General features: G+C 33.5%; 2 protein-coding genes across 5 annotated transcripts; one reads left to right on the forward strand and one right to left on the reverse strand.

Moving 5' to 3' along the window:
- Window positions 1–1,212: 1,212 nt before the first annotated feature.
- Window positions 1,213–7,789, forward strand: LOC126673072 (transcription factor GTE1-like). The gene is made up of 8 exons (XM_050367038.1): window positions 1,213–1,468; window positions 1,770–1,985; window positions 3,236–3,313; window positions 4,592–4,816; window positions 4,967–5,065; window positions 5,447–5,505; window positions 6,977–7,127; window positions 7,255–7,789. Exons 1-8 carry the CDS (start codon window positions 1,352–1,354, stop codon window positions 7,486–7,488), a joined length of 1,179 nt encoding a protein of 392 aa, XP_050222995.1. The 5' UTR covers window positions 1,213–1,351; the 3' UTR covers window positions 7,489–7,789.
- A 135-nt stretch (window positions 7,790–7,924) lies between these two features.
- On the reverse strand, window positions 7,925–10,831 carry LOC126673074 (uncharacterized). 4 transcript variants are annotated; one of them, XR_007639262.2, is made up of 5 exons: window positions 10,637–10,831; window positions 9,679–10,461; window positions 8,747–8,889; window positions 8,436–8,494; window positions 7,925–8,272 (listed from the first exon to the last, which is right to left on the reverse strand). XR_007639262.2 is itself a non-coding variant. In XM_050367039.2 (3 exons), exon 2 carries the CDS (start codon window positions 10,459–10,461, stop codon window positions 9,688–9,690), a length of 774 nt encoding a protein of 257 aa, XP_050222996.1. In that variant the 5' UTR covers window positions 10,637–10,829; the 3' UTR covers window positions 7,925–8,494; window positions 9,679–9,687. The 4 variants fall into 4 exon arrangements, 1 of the variants encoding a protein (XP_050222996.1); XR_007639260.2 differs by having other exon boundaries at window positions 7,925–8,494; XR_007639261.2 differs by lacking the exon at window positions 8,747–8,889 and having other exon boundaries at window positions 10,637–10,829.
- Between the last annotated feature and the right edge of the window lie 9,985 nt (window positions 10,832–20,816).

Raw genomic sequence — 20,816 nt, forward strand, 5'->3', positions numbered from 1 at the left:
ATGCTTAGGGGTAATTTTTACGTGATTCAAATGCCAATCCAGATCGAGTCATATGCGCGTCAAACGTGTTTACTGTTTTCCCATACATGTTTACATTTCCAATACTATGCCTAGTGGCATGTCATTGAATGTTGAGATGAGATAAACGAATATGTCTAGTAAATAAAATCAACAACTGATAAGTCAAGCAATTGAGTTCCTGGGAGGTCCATGAACCGGGTCTTTTGGTCCGATGCATGATAATGTCACCCATAAGAGAGTGAGGTTATCCGGTCGGTATAAAAGATATTTCCTAGCTGAGTTAGGTGGCGACCCTATTTTTTAAACCTTTCCGGATCCGAAATCAGCCATAAGTCTGAGCGAGTGACCCGAAACTCCACTCCGCTCACACACATCTTTCAATTTTTTATTTTTAATTATAGCCATTTGTCCAATCTGAGTGGAAAAAGTTCAAATATTTCGTTTATCTTATTTTATATTGTTTCAATTTGTATTTTTATTATAATAAATTTTAAAAATAAAATATTATGAGAGGTTAATTTGGACTTTTTTAAACTTTAATTCGGACAACTGGCTATAATTGAAAATTAAAATTAAACAGTAGGATAAAATTAAAAAATTTGAAAGTTGAGGCCATAAATAGAAAAAATCGAAGAGGTGGGGTATTTTTAATGATTAGAGATAAAAAAAAAGGTATAGGGACGTAATTTCCTCGGCTTAAGGTCTGAAAAACTACCGACCTTTCAATTTTTTTTCAATTGCACCCTCACCTTGTAATTTCTTCAATAGCACCCTATTTCGTATTTTTGGCTTTCAATAGCACCCCGACCTTGTAAAACAGTCAATTTTACCCTATTTTGTATTTTTGACTTTCAATAGCACCATAAATCAATAAATTAAACTCATTTATCGAGGACTTGTTTGAATTTTTTTTAAGTTAAAAGTCTTATTTAAAAGTGTTCAAGTAGAAAAAAGTATGATTTCACCTTAAAATTTAGTTTTTTTGAAAATTTTCATCCTTCTGATAATCAAATAATCTAATTTTTTTAATTTAGAGTGCTATTGGAAGCCAAAAATATAAAATAGGGTGCTATTGAAAAAATTACAAGGTGAGGGTGTTATTGAAAAAAATTTGAAAGGTCGGTAGTTTTTCAGACTTCAAGCCTAATTTCCTCTAAGGAAAAGCTCTAAAATACCCAAAACCAAGTCACCAGTCATAACCTTTCCTGTTTGGTTTCAAAGAAAGTGCTATTAAAATTTCAATTTCAGGCTCTCTTTTTTATTTCTTCTTTAGTTAAAATCACTTACTTTGTATAAATTCCCTCTGTTTTTGGAAATTCAAACTTGTCAAATGGAATCCGCAATCAGATTCGACCCATTTGACAGAAAGGTCAATCAAAGGAATGACGTCTCTGAAATCCAATATTTTTGCCTTTCAATCGATCATTTGTTCTCCAAAGTAAACGAGGTCTGGCTGTAAATTCAATTTTTTTGTTTGAAATTTTTGTATTGCACTAATTTATTTGAATTCCTTGTAAAATTATGTCAAGTTCACCATGTATTAAATAAAAAAAGAATTTCTTTTTAGTTGAAAGATTGATTTCTTGAGACTATGGACCTTTCAAACATGAGAATTTAGTAAGTAGAATATAATAAAATTTAATTCTTTAATTTAGGACTTAGGAATCATGGTCTAGTCTTTAACTGATTGGAATCTGAATGTATTTTGGTGTAAATTGTAACGAAGTTTAATAATTTTGGCTTTGCAGCTTGAGCAAGGAGTGAATCTAGTCGAACAATTCTTCGTGAATACAGATAACAACCAATTCGACAATGTTAAATGTCCCGTAAAATTGAAGGATACAATTCGGAAAAAACATTTGACTAACGCCGAGAATGAACCGCCAAATGCATTACAGAGCGAAGCAGCTGCTGAGAGGAGAATGCAACAACTCATGGCCCACTTCGCTGGGCTATTTCATCAGGTATATATCAGGAATAGCTAATCAAGTTTAATTTCTGGTATTAATTATGACTTCGGCTTCTGTTAGAAATTTTCCATTACATTGGAAGTTTCTTCGTATGTGTATTCGTTTTGATTCTTTCTCATTGTGAGCTATGAAAGATTAGCTTCTGTTTTCCCTTTCGTTTCCCCCTTTTTCTATTTAACTAACATGGTAGGTAGGTATCACAATGCAAACTTATAAATATCTGTATTATGCAATGACTCTACCAGTTTCTATCTTGTTTTTCTGTTATCATTATTTGTTTGGTAAGCCTTGCATTGACTTTTTGTCTCGTTGACATAATATAGGTTTGTTTAAGCCTGCTCTCCAGTGTAGTTGATCTTTTTACTCATTATTGTATTAACATATTCTTTAATTTTAGCACCCGCAACGACTCAGCTGTGATTGTTAATAGTAAATTGTGCAAAGAAAATATCTTTATTTCTGGATATTGAGCTTCCAGGTTGAAATTTATGTCGACTTTTTGATAATTGGAGGTTTTCATGTGGAGGGATAAATAAGTTTTTTTTGCATAGTTGTATAGACCAGTATGATTTTGTTACTGGTAATTTGAAATCTTTCCTCATTTGCAGGGTCTTGTAGAGGTTTTGGAAAGGGGTCTCCTTCATTCTTTGTTTTTGATGCTCATTACACTTCCATAGTCAGTTTCATTCTCTTGGATTAGATTAGAATCTGAGTTCCTGGGCTTCTTACTTTTGTTCAATGAGTAAATGTGGGTTTCTTAGGCGAAAGCTGAGTTTTTGGCAGAGATGAATACTTGTTTCGTGAATCAATATGACATTTATTTTTTGTCTACGAACTGGGCCTGGCAATATATTTCTCTTTGATGTTCAACTAATTTTATTTTTCATAGGGTTGACTGTGTCTATTAGTTTTATGCTGGACAAGGTTAGTCTTCTTTAAGTGTGGCGATCATTCTGTTTGTAGTCTTGTGACTTGTGTTGTTAGATATCAAATTTGCCTTCTAGACTAGGTCGACTTGCGTGGTATACCTCTCTGTTTTGCGTCTAGAAATTTTTATTTGATTGATTTGGGTCTTTTATGTTATTGATAAATCTTGGTCAAATACTTTTAATCTCTATGAGGCTTCATGCCAATTTAGTCCTCTTGAAGATGCATGCAATAAAATGACATTACTGCTTTGATAAATTTCATGAATCTTTTGATACCCTAAACCTGCTGAATTCTATCACTTGTTTCTTGGTCAGATTACTCAGCACAAGTGGGCTTGGCCCTTCATGCAACCAGTCGATGTTGTAGGCCTCGGTTTGAATGACTATTACAAGGTAAAGCTTAATGTTGCTAACAAAGGCCTTCTATCAATTTATACATGCTTACTGCTAGTTTATATTCTTCCTTACCTATTGTTATATTTTATTTGTCATTTTCCTTCACATTGATGATATGTCTGCTATGGATTGGGAAGAAATGAATGGAGACCTCTTCAAACCTGGATTTTCTATGAATGAGTGAAGTGTTGAACTTGAACCCCATAAACTTGAGCTTTTTTGGAACTACAACCAAGTGTTTTTCCTCCTAAATTCCTAATTAATCCAGTTACCATTATGTGCAAGCATTGCCAGAAATCAAGCATTGTAAGATTATTGGAAATTAGAGATTTGTAACTGAAATAAACGTTACAAGAGGGGATCATAATTTAGTTTGGCATTTAGAGGGAACACAAACTAAGAACTGTTATATGCCACAACTGAGACTGCTCTCTGTTAGAACAATGTGGATGACCTGCGTTACAGCATCAGTTAGTTTCAATCTCATCAGGTCTACATGTGCAGGATGTCTTTAGGCCGGTCTGCAATGTTCCTTGATGTGTTTGTATGGTTGGTAAGGAAGTGCAGAGAAAGGAAAGAAATTGCTGCAGTTTTAGCTCTTTGTGTTCAGTGTTATGATTGGTTAATAATTTTCTTGATTATTTCATGAAATAGTTTAGAAAATATTTCTTTTGGTTTAAATGAATTTTATAAAATTTCTTTTGTACATGAATATAGTAGTGTTTGATTACTTAGAAATTCATTCAAGAACTTGGTTTAGTTTTTTTGTAAAATTGGTCATATTTATGCTAGTAGAATTATAAAATTTATTTATTTTCAAATGGTGTATGGTACTTTGTTCTTCTGGGTTTTGAATTACCATAGAGGTTCTCTTTTTCCCTGACTTTTTGTTTAGCACTCTATTTTATTGCAGATGCATGCTCCCTAATTTTTAAAAGAAAATATGATAGGACTAGTCCTCATTTTTTATAGAAATGGTCAAATGAACAAATAAGGATAGGAGCTCTTCACCATGATGTAAGAATTGGCAAACAAACTATTTGTTTTAGTTGGTGGATCTTGTTTTTGTGGCTTTCTGTAGATTTTGTGTTCAGAAATATTATTAGCTTTTATGGAATAATTTTTAGATTCTTTCGAATTTGTACCCAGCAAATAAGTGGATTGAAATCTTGTCTAGAAAGTTAGTTTGACATCTTGGTATATGTACTTTTAATTTACCATTGTTAAGCTTTTGTCTTCTTCGGGACATAAGTCTTTTTATGTTTGGGATACCAGGTTATCAAAAGGCCAATGGATTTGGGTAAAATAAAAAGGAAAATGGAGGCTAAGGATGGCACTTGTTACAAGCATGTTCGGGAAATATATTCTGATGTTAGGCTTGTTTTTAAGAATGCAATGAAGTATAATGATGAAAGAGATGATGCCTATGTTATGGCCAAAACTTTGTTGGAAAGGTTTGAAGATAAATGGCTGCGACTCTTGCCTAAAGTTGTTGAAGAGGTGAGTGTGAGTCATTACCTTGTGATATGGTTTTTTCCGTAGAAAATGCTCCACTATTTTCCAGGACACTTTTGATATTTTGTGGCCTCTTATTTTAGCTTTGCAGATTTTTTGAATTGTAGGGTAAATTCCAAATTCAACTGCCTGCAGGAAACAAGACGAGAGAAGGTTAAAGTGACATCACAGACGGCTAATGACCTGGCTCAGGAAATATCACATGCCAACATGGCTAGGAATTTAAATAATGAAGTGCGTTAAATTTTTTAGATTTATAGCTTCTATAACACTAACAGAACAGTTATTAAAGGTGCACCTAAGGTGTAAGGTGCAGGAGACACAAGTCCTAGCCTCTCAAACACTAAAAGACGGGTCATGGTAATTAGGTGTGTGACTTGCACCTTCCCAGGCACCAGACCCCTTTGCACCTTGGGCCTTTAATAACTATGGCAAACAGAAAAGTGTCAGCTGAAATAAGCTTTATGAGATTCTGTGACCCATTGCGATAATTATTTCGTTTCATGGAAAAATAAACTTTTTTAGCTGACAAACCTATTATTCTTCTTGCTTTCTTAAGAATTGAATTTCATATGCTGTTTGATATTTTGAGCCATGTGTTTCAATTTGTTTCAGCTTTCTAATATTGATACGCAACTGGTAAGACTCAGAGAAATGGTAGTTCATAAATGCAGGTGAGTTCAAAAACCATTTTACAATTTCACTTTCTTACTATGTTATTTTGATACATCTTTGGCTGATTCAGATGCATGTGGCATACGATTTATCTCTGTCAGATTTAAGTATTCATAGAAATGTTAATTATGTGTATCTGCAATTTTAATTGATTCATTCACATTTCAGTATTTTAGTTTCAAACAGCAAGCTTTATAGTTTGGCATTTTTGACATTGATGGAATATATTTAAGGTAGTCTTGAGTATAAATCTGAATTATTCGAGGGCCGCGCCTTTTTGGGTATGTGGAAGTGAAACAGATGAGAGATGGAAGCAATAGGACTATAAAGTTTCATATCTTAATATGTGGCCTTTGTTTATTGAATTTAATTTTATGCAATTTGAATCTTATTTCAAATATGCTTTTGAAATATTGTTTCAACTTTCATGTTATTGTGGGTGAATATATACATTCTTACTCTTTTTAAAGTTTAAACTGTCTGGCCATTGACGAACTTATAAGTGCTTCGATGGCGCCTCTTGTTGTGTCTGTGATCTTAAGTGAGTACAATGCCAATTTGTTTTTGTCACAAGGACCTAATATGGTATTCACTTAATGTGATGCTAGCAATCTCAGCTGTCATTTGCTATAACATTTTGGTGCCACGTTGACTATTAGGAACACTTTTTTTCTTTTTTATTCTTTTTTAGCAACTAGTACCTCTTAAAAGGGTATTGGAAGCAAAAAGGAGGTTACACAATAGTTTATACTTGTTTAGGGTGTTATTCTTAACATTTAAGGGAATGGTTTTGCTTTAGGAAGTGACTGCATTCTGGTTCTATTATGTCTCTACAAAGAATCAAATAATATAATAGTTTTTCAAGGTTAAGGAGGTTGGTAGCTAGAGTAGGAGTTGGGGTTTGATTAGTTTGAGATTTGAGCACAAAGTAATGGAAGAATAGCAAAAATTTGCTATACTTCTGGACAGCAAAGAAATTAGGATTGTTGGAATTAATGACGGGTTAAGTTCTAGTTAAGGCTAGGATACTATGTGTGACTTTCAGAGCGTGTGATGATATAGAAAGAATAGAAATTAGAATTTTTATTCAACTAGAAAAATGGTTCGGCATTGTGAACATAATTGAATGTGATGCAGCTGCTGCTAACCAGTTCGAGCAGGTCGAGTTTGGTGTTCAAACACTTGAACTTTGTATTTTGAAAAATACATTTACTAGTCCTCAAATTTGACAACTTTAGCCCATCCATTAATTTTTTTTGTTAGATCAGTAGTCAAATAATAATGTGTCAAAGGGCTAAAGCTTTTTAAAAATTTAACCTAAGAGACCAAACTGTGTCCACTAGAGCTTCTCAACAAAAATGTTATACAAAATGTAGTATTCCTATATGCGATTCTGCGCTTGTTTAATGTACAGCTACTATTAGTTCCTCTATTTCACAAACAGAAATATTCTGGCAAATGTTTATACAGGAGAACATCTGTTGAAGAAAAAAAGAAACTAGGGAGAGATCTTTCTCAGTTGTCCCCTGATGATTTGACCAAGGCCTTGGAGATAGTTGCTGATGATAACCCAAGCTTCCAAGCAACCGCTCAAGAGGTGGAGCTTGACATGGATGACCAGGTTGAACTTATTTTTTATTCTCGTATCTACGTGTCATCTACGTCATTTGATAGATTTGGACTTAAAATTATATTGCCTGAACAATGATATATATTGACTAATCAAGAAACATCTATAAATCTCACAGAGTGAATCAACTCTATGGAGGTTAAAGTTGTTTGTGAAAGAGGCATTGAAAGGTAGTGGAACAAATGCCGTCGGCATGGGTAACGAGAATGGAGACAAGGATAATAGTAACTTGAAGCAGTGCAAGAATGGCGCTGCGAATACCACAAAGACCAACAAAAGGAGAAGAGAGGCTTGTGATGCTACCATCAGGACATCTTCTAAGAAGGCTAGAAAGAACTCTAGTATTCCATAACTAATCATTTCTGGACACTTGGCTGCCATCTCATTTCGTATGAAGTTCGACTAGATGCTGGGTGAGAGAAATTCATGAAAATTATAAATCTCAAAAACTTCAAGAGCATGACTGGTATGATGCTTTGGTGATAATGATATACTGAATAGGAAAAATGTTGGAAGATCGAAAATATTCCGGTAACAGCTTTTCTGATAAATGTTCAATATTTTAGAGGGGAAAAGGAAAAGAAAAGATTGTAAATTGAGAGACTGCTTATTATCAACACATGTGATTATGAATGCATATTTACTTGTATGCACATATCTTCCAAATTCTTGAATTACTTCACCTAATCTCATATCCTTTTGAAGGCATATGAACTATAAACAGAGAAAATTTCTCCATGTTTTACAGGAAGGAACTGTTGCTCTTTTGAACTATAAACAGATAATGATTGATTGGTGAACTAACTGAAACTAATAATGAAAAACTCCGGATACAATCATTTTACAACACATAGCATGGGAACAAGAAATACTCGAAACTTAAAAGCGAAGTTCTAAATCTTCTGCTAAAAATAATGTTATCTCTAGCATTCAACAAGAAACTTCAACTCCAGTTACTGACAAAGCAGCTGCTCGTTGAAGATTTTCCTTTTTCCAATTTCCTACCTCTGTGCATCTGTCCATGGGCACACCAGTACATGGGGAAACACATGAACAATACATAAAATGCTGCCTAGATTTTCAGAAGAGTTATCATAAAACAGCTGCTTCATAAATTAGTGCGACAGCCAACATCTCTAGCAAAAGGGAAAAGTTGTCGCAATCAGGATCCTGTAATGCAAAATATGAAAAATAGACTGCCCCAGATATGATTTCAGTACACTCCGCCAGTTCATGTGAGAATAAATTCTTCTGAAAAATCTTTGGTTTAAATGACTAGTCTGCATTTGAAGCTCTCACCTTGGCGCAACTGCAACTTGTTCTAAATCCAAAAATTCCGGCCACAACTTTACATTTTCCTGATAATTTTGTGACACATTTGTAAGTACTAAGTAAACATGCAAGAGAATAAAGAGAGAGAATAAAATGAAAACATCGAGAAGCTGTAACATTCTGGAAACTAGAAGACAACTAGTATAGTTCAAAGATTTCATATTTGGAATTTAGTTCTTCTTATCCACTATAGAGACAGGACAGACAACAACGTGGAAAGGATAAGAACATACAAGAAGTGAAAGCAAACTGATGAAGAACTCAAAATACATGCATACCCGATCATCAATTAATATTTCAATAAAAGATCTCAGATCAAATCAGTGTTGATGTAATTTAACCCAAGCCCCACTAGATATAGTATAAGCATAACGTGCGCTTCTCTCACATAACATTTGTGATCATTTCCTTCAATGACATTCTGCAGTTTGTTGAGACATAAGACTTCCATTACATTCATATATATTACCATGAAATTCATTTGAGACTGAAACAGGTCAGACAATAATATGAGCCAGATTTTCTGTCGTGAACCAACTAAACTTTGAAAGACAAAAATAACAATCAGTGTGAGATAATGCAGACATCATGAGATAGGAAATGCAATATTACCAAGACAAGTAACATTTGAACCTGGCCAGTGATTTACAATCTATGTTATACGGAAACAGGAAACAGTGGAATGATCTCATAACTGAACTTGTAATATCACGAATGAGCAAAGAAGCTATCCTCCCCCAAGTCATAGTTAAAGAAGCTCATGAGGTTTTTGAAAATGTTGAGGTCGTTCCATAAGAAGTAAAGATTACATATGGCCAAATCAGTTCCACCACTAAAGATACGAGTAAAGCAGGAATGTTAGGAGGGCTCATAAGACTTAGTTCTTGGAAAAGCAGGAATGTGAATGGTCCCATAAAAAGTAAGATTACATATGGCCAAATCAGTTCTCCCACTAAAGATACGAGTAAAAGTGTAAAACCAAATGAATTGATAAATCAGCATAGGTATTAAACAAGATTCTGTCAGTAGCTGCAACTTATTAGAAGTAATAATGTAGGAAGCCAGCCACTGTTTTTTGACACAAGTTTTGAGCTTTTGCAGTAATAGAATAAATTGGAAGCATTATATAAGCATCTAGGAGGAACAACGTTCAGATACATGACGATAACCGAAACAAATATTGTACAAGAGACAGATAACAAAATTTTACCGCGTTTGATCAGTTGTCGCTACTTCCGTTTCTCCAGAATGACAACTGAGGAAGTTGTGAAGTCAATGATTCAATGACCCTCTCAGACATTGTTTTATTTGTTGATAAGGTTTTCTTCGTATCAAGTTGAGTGATAGAAGAGTCTCGCCAGAACTTGATAATATGAAGAATCTCTTCCTCTGTTGATCTCTGGACAACAATTCTCGAAGCATAACCCTTGTTTCTCATTTGACGACATAGTTGTGAAGGGTCATTAGCTATAAGAGTGACCATATACAACCATCCTTTTTCAGACAAAAGAGTGTCAACAACGGGCAGTATTCGATCAATAACTCTCCGACCATTCTCTCCACCAGCCCAAGCAGACGCAATCCCATCACGACCCACCTCATCTTCCGGGGTAGGAACATAAGGCGGATTCACAACCATAACATCCACCATTCCTTCCAATCGCTTCTCGAGCCCAGATACAATGTCGGTTTTAACCAACTCCGCATCAACACCGTGAGCATTTAACGTCTCACGGGTGACTCTCACGGCATGAGGATTGGTATCAGTTGCAATATAGTAAGCCCCCGGACTGTTCTGACTAAGTATAAGTGCTAGAGAAGTAATAACATAGCCACTACCGCAACCGATTTCGAGACAAACTCTAGGGTTTTGATCCAATAGATTAGTTTTATCAGCTAAAAGTGCATCAACTAAAGCAAACGAATCATCACATGGCTCATAAACTTCAGGGTGCGAACTCACCAGACCAATTTGAGCTATTTTTGAAGACATCTATATATACCCAGAAAAATTCAATCAATTCAATTGCATTCAGGTGAAAACAAAGAAAATGTAAAACAAAAATTATCAACTAAACCATTCAAATCATAAAATTATAGCAATAACCCACAAAATTGAATTGAATTGGGTACATGAAAGTTGTGAAATTTCTTGCTGATTAGTGTACCTTTTTGGTCTTTTGATATGCAAGTGATGAGCTTTACTGATGAGTGCTTAAATTGGGAAGCTGCTGATTGATACTGTTTTTTGTGGGATTTTCCAAACGAACAAACAAGGGGAGGCAGAGGAACGAGTTGCCAAATTATTCCGGGTATTATTATCACCGTGTCATGGAGATCCGCCGTTTAGAGCTTATTTGTGTCGTTTTAGTTATTTGCTTTGTTATGCTTTCTTATGTTACTAGTTTCGCATTACCCGAGTAATAGGGCTTTTTATATAAAATACAGAATTTGGGCTAGACTTTACTTTTATACGGCCCAATCTATATCTTTACTTTTCACACCATCAATTTTATGAAACCTAACCTTTTTTTTTGGATTTCTTTCTTTTTTACCGTTTTCTTATTTTCCTTCTCAATTGGCGGTTTCTTCATTCTTCTCCGCCATTATCGCTTCTCTTCTCCACGATTTTGATGTACGTTATCTCCATTACTGCACGACTCCTCTTGCTTTCATCTCTACTTCATCATTATCTCAACCGTTCTTATTTATATAACTGTAAATTCTTTTGAGTTGTGAAAAAAAAATTCACGATTTCTACTCCTTCGCTTCCGCCGTTCCGCCTCCGCTGTTGCGCCTCCGCCGTTTCGCCTCCATCGTTCCGCCTTTATCTCGCCGCGCCATCTTTATTTTATCTTTTTAATTTTAGATCTGAAATTTTTTGTTTTTTTTTTTATTTTCAGATCTGTAATTTGTTTATCTTTTACTGTTTATTCACCATTAAACATGTATAAAGAGTATTTTTAAAGAATCTAATACTTATTTCATGTTATATAGAATAATTTTGTGATTTTATATAATAAAATTCTGTTATTTCTGCATTTTTTAGTGTTTTGTTGTATTTCTGCGTTTTTTTTTATTCTGCAGAACGATTTGTTGATGATGATTGATTGCTGAATTATTGTAATGTTACAGTGTTGTTGATTTTATGTTGACTTTATGTTGATATTATGTTGATATCTACTGATTCTTTTTATTTTAACATTGACAAATAAGATAATATTGTCTGTGAAATAAATTTTCGTTGGATGAAATGAAACTGTATCATAACCGTCTTTGTCGAAATTTAGTTAGGTATGAGAGGTGGAACGAAAAACAATTATACAAGTGATTTTGAAGAAACTGTGCAGCTGCAAAGAGAATTGAGAAAAAAAATATTTTGAAATAGATTTCTTTAATTTGTGAACTGTTGTGTTGGTGTATATTTAATATATTTTTATTTTTATATGTAAAAATAATTTTATTTTTTCATTTGAATTATTGTCATTGTTATCAACATAATGTCAACATGATATCAACAATTAATGCTAATTTAGCCAAGATATTTGTAAAATGAGAACATCGATTAATTTAAGTCAAAAACAATCAACATATTATCAAAAACGTGTCAACAGCTCATCAATACAGCAATTTAAGCCTAACTTTACTTTTCTTTTAATGATTAAAATCAACATGTTATCAACAGTATATCAACAACATGTCAACATAAAATTGAAAATAAAAAAAAGTTAAAATACTTATCAACATAATGTCAACAATAAATCAACAACGAATCAACAATTAATGCTAATTTAGTCAAGATGTTTGTAAAATGAGAACATTGATTGATTTAAGTCGGAAACAATCAACATATTATCAAAAACATATCAATAGTTCATTAATACATCAATTTAAGACTAACTTTATTTTTCTTTCTATGGTTGAAAAATCAACATGTTATCAACAGTATATCAACAACATGTCAACATAAAATTGAAAATCAAAAAAAGTTGAAATACATATCAACATAATGTCAACAATAAATCAATAACGAATCAACATAAGGAATAAAATAGAACATAATTTTTTGAAAAATTGTGACAAACGATAAAATATCAACAAGAAATCAACAATATGTCAACATAATAATGCAAACATATAATTATCTAGTCTCGGTTAAATTTTATTTTATTTAGTTTATTTCGCTGACAAAGTTATCTAATTTGCCAATTTTTTTAAAAAAACAAATTTTTCCAATGTTAAAATCAAGGAAATACCAACTGATTATCAAAACAAAATCAACAACAAATCAACAACACTGTAACATTATAATAATTCAACAATCAACCATCATCAAAAAATCGAGCTGCAGAATAAATAAACACAAAAATACAACCAAACACAAAAATAAAATGCAGAAATAACAAAAAATTATTCCATATAACCATAATTTTATATTACATAACATGAAATTAACATTATATTCTTGAAATATAATCTATATACATGTTTAATGTTGAAAAAACAGTAAAACAATTGTAGATCTGAAAATAAAAAAGAAGAAGAATGAATAAATTGTAGATCTGAAATCAAATAGATGATACGACGAGCAGAGGAGATGATGGCGTTGGCGAAGATGACAACGGAGACGATGATGAGAACGATGACGGAGGAGCGGAGAAATAGAGGACGGCTAAGCGGAAGACGACGGAGAGGAAGAGAGAAGAAGATGAGCTGAAAGGAAGAGAGAGAAATATGAGTTGAGAGGAAGAGAGAATTGAATGATGAGGAGAGAGAAAATAAATGAAATTATGATGATTGTGCTATTAGGGTTGAATATATAAGATCCGTATAAAAGTTATAATCAGCTCCGTGTATGGTAGTTTAGTAAGTGAAAAATATGACATGTATAAAAGTAAACAATTAGCCAATATAGGTTGTTTGTGTAAAAAGCCCCGAGTAATATGACTTGTCAATTAAATTTATTATAATTATTTCAATTTATTTTATTTATTATTAATATTGTATTAGTTAGAGTTTTTGATGAAAGTAAATAAATACATTATTTCAATTTATTAATTTTAAAAATTAATGAATAATATATTTTGTAATTTCATATATATGTTTAATAAATTTTATAGTTATAGTTAAGAGATTTTAAAAATGTAACCATTTTTTTTTATCTTTGATACAAGTTATAGAATATTTTTTATAAATAAATTATCATATTCGAGTAGTAATATTAATATTTTTTTCAAATAAAATGATAATTAATTATAGATAAATTAATAGTGAGATTTTGTAATTAATAAAAAAAGGATTTAATATAACTTTGGTATGTGAACTTTTTTAAAAATAACAAAATAGTGTTTAAACAAAATTTTATTACAAGGTAGTGTGTGAACTTGTTTAAAAGTTACGAATTAGTGTTTTCAGCAGGTCACCATCAGGTTACAGGTTACTAACCAGATTTTTAACTATAAAAAAAAGGCAGGTTTGGTTTCTATAGTTTTCAAGCAGCAGTACTGATAAGTACAAAAAGAAAAAATACTTTTAATTTAGTCCATATTTTCAACTAAGAAGAAAAATAAACTTCTGAAATAGTGTAATTAACAGTATTTGAATAATAATTAATTAAATTAGGCTTAATTAAGCTAGTTTAATGGGTAATCCAGCCGAGAGTTCAGACTCTAGTAATCCATCAGGATTGACTTCGCTACACAACGTGCAAAGTGAAGTGCACCAACTCTTTGAACATTTTTATGCAAAATGAATTTTAGGTGATTCACCAGAAGAAAGATCTACTTTAGCAAATGAAGTAGGAAACTGGTAAATGAAAGGTTAGATGCAATTGAAAGGGAAAAAGGTTTAAAAAGGACAAAAGGACCAATAACTGAAAAAGAAATTCTTCAATTAAGAAAAGAAAAAATTGTTCCTTTTATTGCAGATCCAGCAACTAAAGCAGCCAACATGAATAATAATAATCTGGCACAAGACCTTAGAAAATCCTTAGGTTTGGTAGAAGAAGCTCTTCTGCATATAGATGACAGAATCTTTAATGAGCTAGTCTCTACGAAGAGAACAATGTACAAACCTAATTATTCACATAGGACAAAAGAAGAATTTGTACCTAGGGATAACCCTTTGAGACCGGTAATTAGCCCGGCGGCATTTCTCAACTTAGATTGTGAAAAAGCATGCGTCCAAAAAAATAGATGAGTGGATTACTATGATTAGATTTACATTCAAATCAGGTGGTTACACTCCTGGAGGTGCCTACGAATTGTGCAAAGCCACCATGGTTGGTAATGTTCAAAAATATTGGGAATCATTAATAGCTCATACTCCAATAAAAGAAGAAATTGATAAAGAAGTGTTTGCAGATGGAGTACTAGCTATAGTGGTAGACGCCTTGAAAAGAGAATTTTGTGGTTTTTCATTGTCAACAGAGTCATTAGAAAAAGAGCAATCTTTAATGGCTTTAATGAAACTACAAATCTGTGACATGTGCTATTTTTATAACTTTGCCTGTGAATTTTAAAAATATTATTATAATTTAGAATTGGCGGCCCAAAATTACATGTCAGAATTATTTTTTGCTAAACTCCCGGATCCTTGGCCGGAAGTAGCAAAGACTGCATTTCAACTTCTCCTAAATGAGGTATGCTATGAGAAAAGCATGCACTAAACTCCAAGTAAGGCAAGATGCAAAACGTCTTCCTTATTTAAAAAAGAGTTGTTATTCTCAGATTGAGTATGTTCCAGGAAGGTATGGATGTTTTTCTGGAACAGAAGAAAAATCTAGGACTGGATATTCTTCAAAAAAGAAAAATTTCAAAGGATATAGAAAGAGAAGAATATCAAGAAGGGATAGAGAGGAAAGGAGGAAGTCTGATAGACCATGTAGGTTTATTAGAAAAAGAAGTAACCTTAGAGACAAAGATAGGATAGATGCGTTTAAGGAAAAATATGGTAGAGAACCAAAATGTCCTAAGGGAAAACCTTTGAGTAACTGTTCTTGTTGCTGGGTATGTGGCTCTAAGAGTCATAAAGCCGATACTTGTCCTCAAAAGAATAAGCGAAGGGAAAATCTTAGGAGAGTATTCTTCGAAAATGAGAGTCTAGCATATGAGCCAGTAAATGAAGAAGAATTTTCTGATATAGACTCTGAAGTAGATTCAATTTATGAAGTAGTTTTTGAATATGAAACTGATAATGATGAATCTGATTTATGGACAACTAAAATATTCATGATGAACACTTCAGGAGCTGATATGGATGATGAGTTAGTACCATTGGATATTACTCTGGTGCATGAAGAATCATTTCAATACGAGGATCCATCTAGAAACTGTCTAGAATGGAAACTGCCAAAGGTAGACATCAACTCTATTTATAGTAAGTCTAGATTTAGCTTCAAATCAATAGTCGATGTCTCCCAGTCTGAGTCCACAGCTCAGGTTTCTAGCACAGAATTAGAAACGTTGGATGTATCTCTAATTACACTTGCCAAAATTAGAGAAATGATGAACAAGTCTAAAGGTGAATATAAATACATCCATGTTGGTCTAGTGCAAGTAGGATTAGTCCCTTTGTTTAATCTCTCAGCGGACAGTCCTGTGATAGCAAGACAAAAGATGGAAAGAATTTAAAGACCAGCTAATATAAGGTGTTCAGACAAACCTAGCAAATGGTTCAGTCTGGTTTCAAGCCTATCCAAATTATTTTATGGCTTTAAGCGATAAATGTTTGGGAAATTCTTTGACTCTTAGGATTAAATCCTCTAAGATGAATAGAATGAGTTCTCAGGCCACGTATTTGGCGTATCACACTAGGATTGTCTTTAGACTTATTAACACGACTAATCCAGGAGTGAGGAACATTTTTAAAGTAACAGAATTGTTCGAAGAAGGTTCAGATAACTATAAGCAATTCAATAGGAAAGAGATAAATCATGTAGAACTAAGTTGGCCCAAGAGTTGGGTGCTTACAGAACCAGCTGAATCTTCAAGGCAAATAGGATCTTCTCAGATAACCCAAAGGGGAAAAGATATCATTCTGAATCTATAAGAGCCTATGAGAGCTTTTAGAATCTCTGATCCTATTCTCAGGAGATCATTATCCTCTAGGAACATGTTTAATGCTTCAACATTAGACCAACTACCTAGAAGATCAGTGTCTAGTGCAACTGAAAATAGGATAGAAATTCCTAGAACATCAATAAGAAAAGAAGATGGACAATCATCTGATAATAGGAGAATTATAGGCTACAAAGAAATAAGTCTACCTATTTATGCAGATGAAGAGGAAGGTCAGGAAAATGTAAGATTAATGAGACAAGCAATAATACTTCCTGAGGTTGTTCGAAAAATTCAAACTATTTTGCAACAACGGTCAATGCCTTTTGAAGATATTTGAAATATGATATCACCTATTCCAATGGCATCACAAAAGATCTTTAGCCTGGAAAAAACCAATTTGAGCACTTATATTTCACTAACATTCAAATTTTCAGGTTATTATGATTATTGTTTAGATGCGTTAATAGACACAGGAGCAACAATCAGTAGTGCAAGACCTAATGCATTACCAGATGAATGGTGGAAGTCATTGGCTGAACCTATTGTTTTACGTATGGCAGGAGGTGAGGTAAATCTAGTAACACATTATGCTGAAAAAGTTTCTGTTATCATTAATGAAAAATAATTCATTATTGATAAGATTTTAGCCTTTCCTGAACTAGATGCAGATATTATTTTAGGAAATGCTTTCCTAAAAGGGCAAAAAGAAAATCGTCCTTTTGTGCAAGATGATGTATTTATCTCAATTGCAGGTGTCAAAATCACAACTCTTACGAGTCCACAATTAAAATTGAAATTTGGTTTTTATCCCGTAAAAGTTTCTGAACTTTGTGGATCTATACCTTGTGAAACAGCTTACAGAGTGCGAGCACAGCGTGGTGAATCATGGATAGATTGTTTATTTGGATCGAAAATTCCAAATGATACCAATTGGTATGAAAATTTGTGTCAAAAACAAGATGTAATAGAAAAACCTATTACAAGAAGCATACAACTTGCAGGAAACAAATGGGATAAGTTTATAAACAAGTTAGCTGATAACTTTAGTGAAGATCCATTAAAGTTATGGGTTCTAAATGGTATAAAAGCCAAACTAGAACTGAAAAATCCCGATACTATCATCAGATCAAAAAATATAACATATTCTGAAGAAATGATAGAAGAATTTGATAAACAAATTCCTGAATTGCTCGAAAAAGGTTTGATTAGAAATAGTGAAAGTCCACATTCTAGTCCAGCTTTTATGGTAATTAATCATGCAGAGCAGGTGCGTGGAAAAGCACGAATGGTTATAGACTATCGTCAAGTAAATCAAATGACCAAAGATGATGGCTATAAAATTCCTACAGCCGGAGATGTAATTGACAGGGTAAGTCTTAAACAACCATCCTTTTTTTCTAAATTTGATTTAAAAAGCGGTTATTGGCAGGTAAAAATGGAAGAAGACTCTATACCATTAACAGCATTCAATGCCCCTCAAGGAATGTATGAATGGTTAGTAATGCCATTCGGTTTGAAAAATGCCCCGGGCATATTTCAACGAAAAATGGATAATGTTTTTAAGGCATTAAAGAAGTTTTGTGTGGTCTATATAGACGATGTGTTAGTTTTTAGCAATAATGAAGCTGAACACATGAGTCACCTTGAACAAGTGACTGATATCCTTCAAAAGGAAGATATGATTCTATCTGAAAGAAAGATAGAATGGTTTAAGGAAAAGATAAAATTTCTAGGGATAGAAATAGCAAAAGGAAAAATATGGCTACAAAGTCAGATCTCTGAAAAACTTATCAATTTTCCTGATGAATTGGAAGATAGGAAGCAAGTACAAAGATTTTGTGGACTTGCTAACTATGCTAGCCAATTCGTGAAAGATTTGTCCAAATACTTAGGAAGGATATCTAAGAAATCTTCTGATAAAACTCCTTGGTATTGGGATGAAGAAGACACTCTAGCTGTACAACAGGTAAAAGAAAAAATGAAAAATTTGCCATGTTTAAATTTACCCTCTGATACAGATGAGTTAGTCTTAGAGACAGATGCTTCAGAAAAGAGTTGAGGTGCAGTCCTTGGAATCAAAGGACGGACACCTGAACCTATTTGTAAGTATTGGTCTGGAACCTTTAAAGGTGCAGTATTAAATTATCCAATTCATGAAAAGGAAGTATTAGCGGCAAAAAACGGTATGAAAGCTTTTTATCTCTTCTTAGCACCAAAAAGGTTTATTCTTAGAACAGATTCTACTTATGTTAAAAGGTTTAGGAATCTGAACTTCAAAGAAGCTAGGTAAACTAGACTCTTGAGGTTGCAAGAATGGCTTAGTTATTACATGTTTGATATTGGATATATTGCATCTGATAAAAATGTAATAGCTGATTCTCTTTCTCGTGAACTTTCTGACATTGCAGATGGATCCTGCTGCCAAAAACAAGCTATGTTGGATTTGCAAGAAGGAAGGGCATACAAGAAAGAAGTGCCCTATAAAGCGAGGAAATGAAGAGAACGAGAGCGTAGGCTCTGGTCCTAAAAGGACGAACAAGAAAACAAAGGCTTCAAAAATTAGTCTTTGTTGGCGGTGCAAGCAACCTGGTCATTTTACTTCAGAATGCCCAAAGGGAAATGAAGCTGCGAGTTCAAAAGAACTGATAAACCCTAAAAAGGTTTATGAAAAGGTAAAAGAAAAACCTTTGGTTCCCCAAAAGGAACGAAAGGAAAAATCCTTGGTTCAACTGAACGAGAATAAGAAGCCATTAGTGTCTCAAACGCCAAAGAGAGATCATCTAGCAGAAGGAGCTGTAAAATTTGGCTTGACTAAAGAAAGAGCTGAAAAACTGCGAGAAGAATGGTACAAAAAATGTAAAGAAGACTATGATAATCAGCTTTCTTCTCAAAAAGATAACGCTGAAATACTGCAAGGTGACATTTTAGGTCACGAGGCTAGTAAAAGTGCGAGTGAACCTACAAAGGTTCCAAACCAAACTCGTAATAAGGAAAAATTTGTTATTAATTCTAGAGAAGAATACTCAGATAATGATGATCTTCTCGATGATGGTTCTGAGTGGGATACGTTGGGCGAACCCTCTGGAAAATATGACTTTAAAGTCAAATATTCCGTGGAAAAACCATCACATTCTCAGGAAGAAACAAATTCAAAAATTGAATCTGAAGATATTGATCTTGGAGGATTTCTTGCATCACTAGAAAATCCTGAGGTTGAACAAACCTGGAATTATTATGAAGACGAAAGTCTTGGTCTTTCAAAAGACGGATCTAATTTGTGTACAGGTCTAAAATGAGGAATCCAAAATAAAGATTTTCAGCAAATATCACACTTTGCAGATGAAGTGGTTCAATACATTTTAAAATTGGAAAAACAACTTGGTTTCCGTTCAGCGCAAGAAGAAGATTTCCTTGAACATATCTCTGTGAGGAAACAACTTCTTGGAAGAATGAATCAATATTTACCCCCAGATGTAAGATACACTATCAAAAAGAAAATAGTTGATTCGATAGATCGTTCTCTCAAAGAATGTTCTATGTTACAACCTTACATTCATTGGCAGTCACATGGATGGCCTGGTTTGCAAATTGAAGCAGACATGGCGGTGGAAAGTCTAAAATTCACAGAAGCAGGTCTAACTTCAATTTTAGAAGTGGATTTAGAAACTCCCCGGTCAGTATTTTCAGGAATTGTGCAGACAGCTTTAAGTTATGTTAAACAAACATCTAGGTTTGTTACATTTCAAATTGTAAGTACAATGATGGAATATGAAGAGGATGGTAAGGTCCGATATCCTTATCAAATTTGGGATCTTCGTCCTATCACCAATAGAGAACTTGTGGAACCCCAGAAAGTTAATAGTCAAAATCAAAAGTTAAGGTGGAAAATGTATGAAGAATTAAAGCTCGCAAATAAAGCTCTTCATATTGAGTTCCTCAAGTCTGTTTTGGAGAATATAGTTAATAATTATAACTACATCATTCTTGGAGATGGAAGAATGTTCATAACCATATGGTCCAAAGATCTTGAAGTTATCGATAATGCAAGATTTATCTCTGGACGAGAAGAGGCAAAAACATTACTCTTGAAGCTAGTTAACAAGGATGCTAGCTTAAATTTCAAATCAGAAACCTTTGAGATTTGGAAGAAAGTAGCTGAGTATAAAGAACAGCTCTTTGAGAAAGCAAGGCAGGAACTAGACGAAATGAATTGGGACCTGCCTGTCACTCACTCACAAGTGGCATGACAAAAGCGTCATCCATGATGTCACCCTCAATATGTATAATT

This window comes from Mercurialis annua, linkage group LG3 (assembly GCF_937616625.2).
Source record: "Mercurialis annua linkage group LG3, ddMerAnnu1.2, whole genome shotgun sequence".
Taxonomy (NCBI): domain Eukaryota; kingdom Viridiplantae; phylum Streptophyta; class Magnoliopsida; order Malpighiales; family Euphorbiaceae; genus Mercurialis; species Mercurialis annua.